Source organism: Phalaenopsis equestris, unplaced genomic scaffold (genome assembly GCF_001263595.1).
Source record: "Phalaenopsis equestris unplaced genomic scaffold, ASM126359v1 Scaffold000273, whole genome shotgun sequence".
NCBI classification, from domain to species: Eukaryota; Viridiplantae; Streptophyta; class Magnoliopsida; order Asparagales; family Orchidaceae; genus Phalaenopsis; species Phalaenopsis equestris.
In genome coordinates this window covers 147,127-158,639 of record NW_018164715.1, presented here as the reverse complement: position 1 = coordinate 158,639, position 11,513 = coordinate 147,127, and the positions used below count along the sequence as shown (strand labels likewise).

Below are 11,513 nucleotides of genomic sequence, written 5' to 3'. Positions count from 1 at the left end.
AAAGAAAAAAAGAAAGAACTAAAACATACAAATGCAATGGATCTACAACCCTGCTTGGAAAAGAATATTATCTAAACAACCCAGTCACATTTAAAATCATGCATGATCAGTCTTGTTAAATAAAAGAATGATATGTTGTTATTTTATTAGGAATAATAGGTTTTACAAATTGATTATAAAATCAAATTTTTTAAGCATGACTGTATGCATAATGTTTCATGACTAATGCAAATATATTATTGTAATTTAAATTTTAAACATTTTTATAGCTCACCAAACTCAAATATTTTATTATTATTTTGGTTAAATTTTAGTGTAGGGTAAAACAAAGCAAGCTGCCTAATAAGTTATGCAGGTCATTGTGAAAATGAATAAGAAATGAAGAGGGGTGTGCTACCCTTTGGTGCCTTATAAATGCGAGAAGGTCTAATGCTTGGTGTGTTAGATGCTTTGAAGTGGCTTTGCAAGGGCAGTCTAGACCATCACATCTTAGGGGTTTGATTCATCTTTCAACTTCTTGTGTATGAACTAGAAGGAGAACTGGGAAGTTCTCTCATGAGCCCTCAGTGTTCGAACCGTGACTCATGTACCTCGCAAGTAACATACAAAACATAATTAAGAGAAATTTGATGAGGATAAAACAATACATAAAATAAATTTAGCAATATACTTACTAAGATATGTAATATACAGGTGTTCAAGGCAGTAGCATGACTAATCATTGAAGTGAGTGATAAACATGATGAGATCTTATAATAAAAAGTGAAGATACATTTTGAAGTTCTATTTTGGTATTAGTTCCTCCAGCAGTCTCACAGGAAAATCACTAAGAAAACCTCAGGGCTACATTCTAAGCTCTACAGATAGAGGAATGTTAAATAAAACTCATAAAAAAACAAGGTCAACACATCTTATATTCCCAAAATTATAGAATAAATGTTTTACTTTTTCATAACATTCATAATAATTTCACATAGCTCGAGCTAACTAAATATCGACACATAAAATATTATAATCTCAAAATTTTCCCCATAAAAGCTATTAAGAACCATTTATATAATAGCCAAGGATTAATTCCTCAAATCGTGAAGATTAAATATAATTATATTATATTTATTTTGTTCTAAAGTATAGAAGAGAACCCAACTTATGTACTAATATATTCGAAATAAATTAAACATAACATTAGAAAATTTAATTTTAACATGTATAAATATTTTCTTACCCAACAAATTTGCTCTTAATGATAAACCTAAACTTCCCATAATAATAAAAAAAACATAAGACTTGATTGGTTTTATCATACACAAATAAAAAGGAATATGAAAATAATTAATGTGATGCCCTAGAATTATTCTTTGTAAAACACTGGGCACTCACCTTATCATGCTTCCTCGTCCAAGCAACAATATTTAACTCCATTATGCCTGGTCTCTTCCACTTGGGTCACTTGCACCTATAATATGGAAATGTGTTACCTTGTCAGATTATTTCACATACCCTTAACTTGTGAGATTCACCTCATTGGTCGTTGTAAACTTGTTTCTCTCCAATCTCATATTTAGGCTTTTGCACATAACTTCCAAGGCACTTGCTCAGTCACACCGACCATACCCACCAACCATCTCCCTCTATCTCATGTGATGCCCTAAAGCCTAAATCAGGATCAAAGCACTGATACAGTGAGGAGTCTGAGTTGAGCTGATCGAAATGAAATAACATTGTCCAAAGAAAAAAAAAAGGTTTATTACACAATATACTTTATTAAATGAACCATCAATAATTACATTTTTTCAAAATTAGCCATTTAAATTTTGAATATCATAATGTTTTAGAGTTAAGTTATATTAGACTTGTTGGATTCTTTGTTATTAAGATGTTCACTTTCAAGTGAATGTATGCAATACTAATATATCAATAGATGTCTTAAAAGTTTTAAACACACTCCATTTGATTGATTTTGGATCATCTAAACATAACTTTGATCACTACTTATGCCATGGAGTTCATCTTATTAAGCTATCAAATTTTACAATAAAATTGCTAAACTTTGAGTTTAGATGATTTTTCACTTCTAGAAAATTCCAACTCAAAAATTGAATCACTATTCATATTTACTATGATACTTTTTTTTAATGATGATAAGAGTCATCATCATTGAATTATCTAATAATTTATTTATCACACTTCTATTTTTATAATTTCTAACCACCACAACCTCTATGTACATACTATACATACTACAATAATTCAAATAAGTCGATCTAAGAAGAGCTCGAGACATCAAAACAACACAATTCAAATCATATTTGAATAATGATAGAACAATCATTGAATCTTATTCAAACTTTGATGGAACCTTAAAATTGATACATAACATAAGAATTCAATGGTTTATGCATGTAAGTGCCCCTAAATATTAATGTTTATCACAATGAGTAAGAGAAAATTATGTGATTTATATAGGGTATGCATCAATATACCTAACAAACTAACAAAATAATCTCTTCAATAGTCACCAAATGCACGCTCCCTCCGAAGTCTTTCTCGGCTTGCCTTGTTCATCTTCCCCCAAAACCCTCTTTGCATCCAAGGAGGGGTTCACAAAGAGGGCTAGGTTCGATCGATAGGGTTGTATCCAGGCCACCGTCTACGCCGAAATCCCATGGCGAAGAGGACGTGCGGCAGAAGAGAGCTACTCGATCGGTGGATGGGTATTCAAGAGGAAGACGACGAAGATGATCCGTCCCCAACAAAGCAGCGGCAGATTCGACTTGCGAAGGAGAGTTGGTAAGATTCCTTCATCCATGCTCATTTCCTAAACTTTGGATCGTTTCATTCGGTTTATATCTTCTGGTATTTGGTTTCGTTTCTCTGCGGGTTTCCCTCACAACATTATAATTATAGGGGAAATATTGGGGAAGGAGTTCTTTATACAAGTTTATATGAGTGCAAGCTACAGGACAGAATTATTTTGCATTATGAAATGAGTAGTATATATGTTTTTTTTTTGTTAGAAGAAAGTTGATTTTCCTCTTCCGACACTAATTTTAGCAGCTGTTTGGGTTCTCAACGACAGCGCCTATTTCTGCAGCGCTCTAGAATCTACATTCATGGTAATGAAGTTGTTGCTACCTGAAAAAACATAATGTGAGCGCAGCAGAAGCAGTAAAGCATCTGAATGCTTAGGTAAACTAAACTTATTAGCAAGGAATGTTCTGCTAGGACGTGCCAGCTTTTTATAAGATAGGTGCATAAAAGCAGGGATATAGAAGCTCACCTTGACCACAACCACGAAAAGAAAAGTTAATATACCAACTAAATGTTGAGGGTTATTCTAAATTTAGATTTTTATAAACAAGTAGACAATGAAACTCTTCCCATTGATGAAATTGTTCATTTTTATGCTTTGAACTTTGAATACACATCGGCTAACCATGGTGTTTTTCAGTTTGGCTTTAGATTGGGGCATTAAGTAGATAGGGAATTGGGTGCCCCCCCCCCCCCCCCCCACCCCCCCAACTTAGTGGGAACAATGCTTTGTTGTTTTTATTTGAATCGTGCTTCCACTTTAATGGTCTTCTAAATTAACGAAGTCTTTCTTCTCTTTGTCTTGAACCCTCTTTTCAGAATATCCATTTAAGCAGTTAAGTTTTATCTCTTGGGACAATCAGACCATGAGAATTCTATAACTGCATAGCAAATCAGGATTACATATTATGTTCATTCGGGCCCTTGCTTAAATTTCCTTGATGAGAGTATCATTTTGAACTTTCTTTTTGGTATTATTTCACCTAGAATATTGTTTTCATAAACTATTTAAGAGAATGAATGTTTTAGAAGTGTGAATGCAACTCCAACAGAACAATTAAGTAAGATTTAATTATTTTTTTGAAGATCTTTGTCAAGTATAAATCATGAAAAAGTAGTGCAGTATTGATTAATATATATTTTTTAACTATAACGTGGAAAGACTTGAATTAAACATGTAATCATATTCGGGTGGCAGGATTAGGAAGAATTTTGAAGTTATTTTAGTTGGTTTTTTGAAAAGAAGAATAGATCTACACTCTGGTTTGAAATATAATACACCTTTATAACATGGGGCATGATGCAAACACTTAATCCTAACTTGCGGGTTAAGCCACAAAGTCATGATCAAGTAAACCAATCTGATTTTATGGTAAAATGATTCATATTGAAACATATGTAAGAAATTTATAATCATTAGATATATGAAATGCTTAAGTTAGTGAATAAATAAATTTTCAGCAGTCTATCACTAACGGAAACTAAACCATCAAAATAATAAAAAAAATGAATGAATTACCTCATAAAAAGTCATTCTGAATCCTACACCAGAGTCTTAAAAAAGACACGCCACTGAAAAAGTAATTACGGCAAAATACTTCTTGCTGCCTAGTTTACATTTTTTTATTACCATTTATCGATCAACTTGTCATGCTCTATTAAGAGAAAATTAGCAATAAATTAATTTACTGGGTAAATGCAATTGATAACGTTGATTTATGAAAGATAAATGATAGGAAACAACATGCAACATAATCAATGAAATTTGCTCGACTAACAATGCAATATCATGACACAGTTGTAACCACCGTACCAAAACCATCTTACATGACAGATTATCATATATGGAAGCAATTCAATTTTAGTTTTTACAAAGAAGAATTTATAAAAATATATGTTGAAAATGATCTCCAATGCATTCAAATGCTAAGTCATGTACATGCATCAATCATCTATTGTTGTATTTTTAATGCATAGTTTAAAATTTTGGAATACTTTGACCATTAGGAAGATTGTCACCAATGTAATGGAGTTTAATAACCTCCTAAGGTTCCTTACTTTATGGGCTTGATTCGGCTTAGCAATCATATCATTAAGAGGTTGCTATCAAAATTCTCATCCATCAAGTATGCAAGTATATGTCATATAAATCTTTTTGCAATGAGTATTGTGCTATAACATATTGCGTATTACCCTGCGAGAAAAGTTTACATCATACTAACAGTTAGCAATGAGCAATTTTATTTTGTATCAACTAACTTAATGCATTTATAAAATAAGGTCATTTAATCATTTATTTTGAAAGGACATTGAGTTTATGTAATGATTAATAAGGTAGTGCAAATTACAATAAAGATGGTATAACAATATGAACATAAAATTTTATATAAATGTGTAAGGTATGATTGACTTTATAGAGATTGATTGAAAATCAATTAAACATGCAAGTATATTTAAAACAAAGATTAATGATACTTCCTTCAACAAGGAAAAGCACACTTATCTTCTAATAAATATATGTCATCTACCTTATGATGTATGTTACAAAAGCCCATTTAGTTGAGATCCATGGCAACAACATCATACAATGATAGACTCAAATACACTAAAGACAAAGTTTTGTAATAGTCATAACTAATTCACAAATGATTAGTTATTTGTCCCAAATTCATAAAAATGGGGAAAATAAAGTTATTGCTCATAAGATTTCCCGCTAGAGTAAGAATTTTATCCCATAACGGGCACCCACAATCTCAAGGACAAGGAAAGCTTAGTAACATGTCATACGATCTCACCTTTTGTAAGATGATACGAGTTTTGGTTTAATTTGATGGCTTTGATGGCTTTGTGTATGTTTAACTAAAAGGGTTGAGGCTTATATCTTTGGGAGGCTTATTGTATGCTTTTTATATTTCTGACTTTTGATTTAATATTTGGGATTTTTTTGCTTTTTGAGAGTTTTAGAGGGTTGAGGCTTGTACTCATCGTATTTGGTATAAATGCGGGGGTTGATTTCCATGCCTCATTTTGACCCTTTATTAGTTAAGCACGAGCCATAGTAGAGATGAATGACCTAGTTAGTTAGATTTCCTATTAACATCTAGTTTGACTTTACCAGTCTAGATCAAGTGAATGGAAAATTAGTCTTTCTAGATTGTCACAAAATATTTGGTTTACATTAAGATATTTTAATAGATTCATTAGATCCATCAATATAAAAGCGTGCATAATTTAATCTATTAAAATAGACTACATAATACTTAATAAACTTCGTAAAAAAATATACTTACAAGAAGTAATCTTTAATTTTTATTATGTATATTTTTCTTTTTAATATGCATTAAAAGTATACATCAAAATTCTAGTATGTACGAAAAAATTGGGTCTTTTGATTATAGCCCCATTTATTTATTTTTTGGCTTGAAATAGTAGGCACTATAATATCCGACGATTTGAAAGTTTACGGGGCTAAATTATTTTAAAATAAAATTTAAGCATTAAAAAAAAAGACTATAATATACTATGCTTATTATTTGATCTAATATGAGCACTATTATTCGTCAATATAGTTAGCTCAATATGATAAATTTAAGCACTAAAAATTTTTTATTGGGATTAAACATAAAAAAAATCAGCACTATAACTTATATTAGTCGATTGATGAAAAAACATGTAATATTTACAATACATTCATTAAATTTTCCTTGTGGAGAAAGATTTCTCAGCTTCCTAAAACAAAGAAGAAAATGAATTAGCAAAAATTGGAGAATAATAAATCTTGCACGAATTCGTTTCCTTTTAACACCTAGTGCTTGGTGTTGGCGAGGACCTTATGTTGAATCCAATATTTGGTGTCGCAAACGTCGACTATTGACCAAGGAGAAGACGAACTTGAGGTTTGAGTCCTGATAAACGAATGGGAGGTAGAGAGGAAGAAGAAATGTTAGGCGCACTACAAAATGATGCATTGTAGAGAAGAAAAGGGAGATTGAGAGAGATAGAGAGGCGGTGAAAATAAGTAGGGCTTAAGGTATTATAGATTGCGGTTGTTGTGTGGTTTGCCAAAATAGGGAATGGGAGTGGGTACTGAACTACAACGTATTAACTCGAGCTGGCCGACATGACAACAAGTTGAGTCAGTAATTGATTAAACTCGAACTTGATTATGTAACCAGCTAGAATTCTGGCTTGAGATCGAGATTGAGCTTGAGCTCGATGCTCAATGAGCTTGGCTCGTGAGCTTGTTATCGAGTTGAGCTCGAGTCAACTCGTGAGCCGACTTGACTTGCACCTCTAGTTGATGGAATCAAAGTGGGCACCATTGTTTTAGTTCTATTTAGCTTGTTTAAGTAGTTAGTTTATCTCTTTCATTAATTATTGCATTAGAGAATCATTTTGATCTTGATTTTGATTTCGGAGATCATTATAATGAAATCTAAAGCTTCATGAAGTTTAACACAATTTTTTCAAATTTATTCAAAGAATACCTGAGCAATTTATATTTTCGACCGATGCTTGGGTATTTTAAGTAACTAAAAGTTTTTTTTTCTAATATGATAATTTGCATGATTTTTCCTCAAGATTTGACATTTTTTATTTCGGTATTTTTATCAATCAACTTTTAGATCTTTGGTAACATTTTACAGTTTAATATACCTTTTCCACGTCTTAACTACAAAAAAAAAAGAAGAATTTAGAAAGGGACCTTAAAAAACGAAGATAATTTTTCAGTACATTCATACTTTTTTACATTCTAAAACTTTGTAAGTGTTACTATCATCTGACATTGAGCAACAATTTCGCTGTTCTTAAGAATATTTTTCTATTTTGCTCGCAGGTTCTCGGATTGTTATAAATTTTTAACCAATTTACCAAAAGAAAGTCATATATGGTGTGGCTTTTCAGATTTAATGGGACCCCTTTTGGAGACTTTTCATAATTACTTCAGTGACAAGAGCGGCGATTCACCTTTGAAACATATATGGAAGCGGGTTTCTGTGGAATTGGGGCAGTGCATGCAGTGTATATTCCAGCATCATATGGCTCAAGAATCTTATAATGTTGAGTATGATGCGGATGCTGTTGGCCCGCTTCTGAAAGTGTTACGTAGACTTGATGAAGAAAGGGTTGCAGAACATATAGAAAAGATAAATGCAAGCATGAAACATGGAGAATATGATACTGACTCTTATAGCGTTGAAGTTATTAGCATAATGTTTGAAGTAAGTTGTCGGGCTTAGCTTATTTGTTATTTTTATTATTCTAAATTTATTAGTGACGGGAGTTTTAGAAATAATAATCAGTAGAGTTCTTGAGCAAGCTGACTGCCCCTCCATTTATATTTCATCCATAACAATTTTTCTTAAAATTATGAATTCTGTTTGCATTTTCTGAAAGTGTGTATTGAATAGATTGGATGATAAAAATCTGAACTTTATGAGTAGAAAGATAAAATTCCATCGAAAAGCCTTGTGACGATCAACCATCTTCCTTCAGAACTAATTTGGTGGTTTACCTGTTGCAGGTTTTGACATATCCATTGCTTCTAGAAGACCAGTCTTTGGTTAATGAGTTCCAAAATTTTCTCGAGAAAATTGACAGCTATCATGATGTTACTTTAGCTGGCAGTCAACAATATATGGTAAGTTTATTGTCTGAAATTTTCTTTACTTAATTGCAATTTGTTGCTGACTTTCTTTTCTTCTTTTTTTGAGGGTGTCTATGCTCTGCTCTTTCTTAAAAGTGGAAGGGCTAGATCAATTGGCTTTCGCCTTGCTGGAAGTTTGGGAAAGTTGAGGTAATGTTTTCTTGAATTTTGTTTTATTTTTCTTTTGAGTATCAATTAAAAAAGCTGTGTATTTGTGACTTTCTTCAACAATGATTCACTGTGGTTTCTTAGTATCCTTGTTTTTAATTATAATGATTGCAACTTCCTTTTCTTTACCATCTCGGAGATGATTGTGTGTTTACGAAATATGTCATTGCAGTATTTTTATGTACTGTTGCAATAAAAATATTTATCATCTTCCATACCATCAATTCTCTACTTCCTGTTTTTGACATGCATCTTTTAACTATGAACATAGTGAAGGATCCCTTCAGCTGTTTTATATGGTTGAATGCAAATTAGCTTACACAATCCAAATACATGGGCATAACAATGTTTAGGAGAGTGCCCCATGCTTGTTTCATGAGCTTTCAGGTAAGTGTTCTGTAACCGCAGAGGACACTTGATTGATAAAAAAAATTGCAGTAGAAACTGCATAAACCTAGAATTGTTTGGGCATATTAGTTTGGAATAAAATAGCTCTAATTATCTCAAGAAGATATCTACTTTTTCTTTCAACCATTTTATTTTGGATGAGGTACCAACACACGATGACTATTAAAACATCCCGTTTTGTGTCATGTATGTTTGAAAAGGTGTAGAAAAATATTCTTTAGTGTTGTCACTTTTCGGAATCTTAACAGAAACATTGAATTGAATTTTAATATCAGCGCAAATGAATTGAAAGTGTGATCGAACGTGACAAGATATCAAAATCCATTAAATAAAACAAGATAAGTTCTTATGCATGAAAATGAAAAAACTCAAAATTATGACTAAGTCTTTAATTAATTTTGGAAACAAAAGACAAATGATGATGTTTAGTAATTTGACATAACTTGCAATCTAAAGATTACAATTGCTGCAATTAGGATATCAATTTTTTAGCATGGGTTGAAATGGATGCCATAATCGATAATGAACCTCAAACAAAGATAAGGTGTCAGATCAGGCTATGGCTCTAGCACCCCCCCTCGGCCCCCCCCAAACACACACACATGCAACGATTTCTTATCCTTTAGCAATAATCTTCTTTGTGATAAAATTCTGAAAAAGTGAGTGGTCTGGAAAGCATAAGATGTAACATTAGAGGTAGATCTATCTACTTAGGTGACGAAAAAAATATATCTTTGAAAGTGAAAAAAGATATGGATTATCAGTCCTTTGATTTATGGTACTAACAAAGCATAAGATGTAACATTAGAGGTAGATCTATCTGCTTAGGTGACGAAAAAATATATTTTTGAAAGTGAAAAAAGATATGGATTATCAGTCCTCTGATTTATGGTACTAAAATGGTACTAACATCAGTGATCAATCGTGTGAAAGAGGAAATAAGACAAGTATCATTGTTTCCTGACTTTGAGAGACCTCATTAATATTGATCATGTGAGCTGCCTGTGATTACAAACCCTTTTGATTGTTTTTGAGCAGCTTCTGACACATTTTCTTCGTATGATCATGTTTATGGCAGTAACAACAAACTACTCTCAAACCTTGATTTTTAGAAGTTGTAGTTTCACTTTCATAATTGCTCTAAGACTGAGGTTTACTATTGCGCCGCGCAGCAGAAGCCGAACCAAACAGCGCCTTACTATTATCTGTATTTTTTTGGCTAGCAAGAGCACTAGGTTGCTGTACGGATCAAACTTGAGAACTCAGAGTAATCCATAATACTTTAGTACAGGCTTTTCTCAGTGTAGTAATTCCATGGTCAGATAAATCTTTGATTCGACACTTCCATACTGAGGATTGAGGTTAACTAGAAAACTTGTAATAGCCATTTGTTCTCTTTGAGCCTGTCGAATTCGGACATCAATATTGAAGGGCAATAGTGCATTCAACTCTTCATAAATACGTTTAAAGCGCATGTGATACGTATTAAGAGATTGATGTTGTTGTTAGCTTAGTAGAACTCCTAGCGTACATCAAAGTTTCAAGAAATATTTTTTCTCCCACAAAGTATAAATGCCAGTTTCTCCATCGCGTCTTTAACACAATCACACTGAATAATATGACTGATTGATCAAGTTCGATAGAATTCCGTATTTGTATCAACAACTTGACAACAACTCTCATCCATTCAGAATAATTTGAATCGATCTCAACTTGAGTTTTATCAATGAGGTGATTTTCTTGAGAAATATTTCTTAGGTGAAAGTCTCATAGTTTTATTCCAATAAAAATAATTTACACCATTTAACTTTTTATCCGTAATTTTAGCCACCGATGAAACCAAACTTGTCACAACATATTTATGTTTTACAACCATGATTATCAACGAATATTCAAGGAGATTGAGTCACCTTATTCCACTCATGGAGTCCTCAATGCAATGGTATGCATGAGCCGAAGGGCGAAATGAACTCCAGAGAAGAACAATGTTGTGCCATAGGAGACAACTGACTCGATGAACGCTGAAGACAAATAAAAAGAGCTAATGAAGCTGAAGAAGGCGAACTAAGCAGTCGAACAAAATAACCGACAAATCCAATGAACCTTGAAGTTGATGAAGCCTAGTGATGCAGACTACACCGATCAAGAGGAAGGTGAATTTGCCGAACGAGCAATTGAAGAAGTTGAGCTGAGCAGACGAAATTGACAACGCCGTCGAAGCCTAGTGATGCAAAAAAAGTCGAAGTCGAAGCCGATAGGCACAAATGGAGCAGCCAAAGACAAGTGACGCAATGGAGCAACCGAAGACAAGTGAAGCAAACGAATTAGAGTGATGCAGATGAACCTGAACAATGAACGATGCCCTAATCCAATTTCATGATGAAGACGAAGTTGAACAAATTGTGCGGGGCTCTGATACCATGCAAAGAAAAACTTCCTTTCTTCTTATTCTCGTTAGAGACATTTGACATAAATATAT

The 11,513-nt window shown here is 32.8% G+C and overlaps 1 protein-coding gene across 1 annotated transcript in view; it reads left to right on the top strand.

Moving 5' to 3' along the window:
- Window positions 1-2,512: 2,512 nt before the first annotated feature.
- Window positions 2,513-11,513, top strand: part of LOC110024757 — a gene marked incomplete at its 3' end in the record, with an annotated part of 56,453 nt that continues 47,452 nt past the window's right edge. Inside the window, 4 exon segments of the mRNA XM_020724904.1 lie at window positions 2,513-2,790; window positions 7,649-8,033; window positions 8,336-8,452; window positions 8,526-8,608. Coding sequence (XP_020580563.1) covers window positions 2,666-2,790; window positions 7,649-8,033; window positions 8,336-8,452; window positions 8,526-8,608 — 710 coding nt within the window.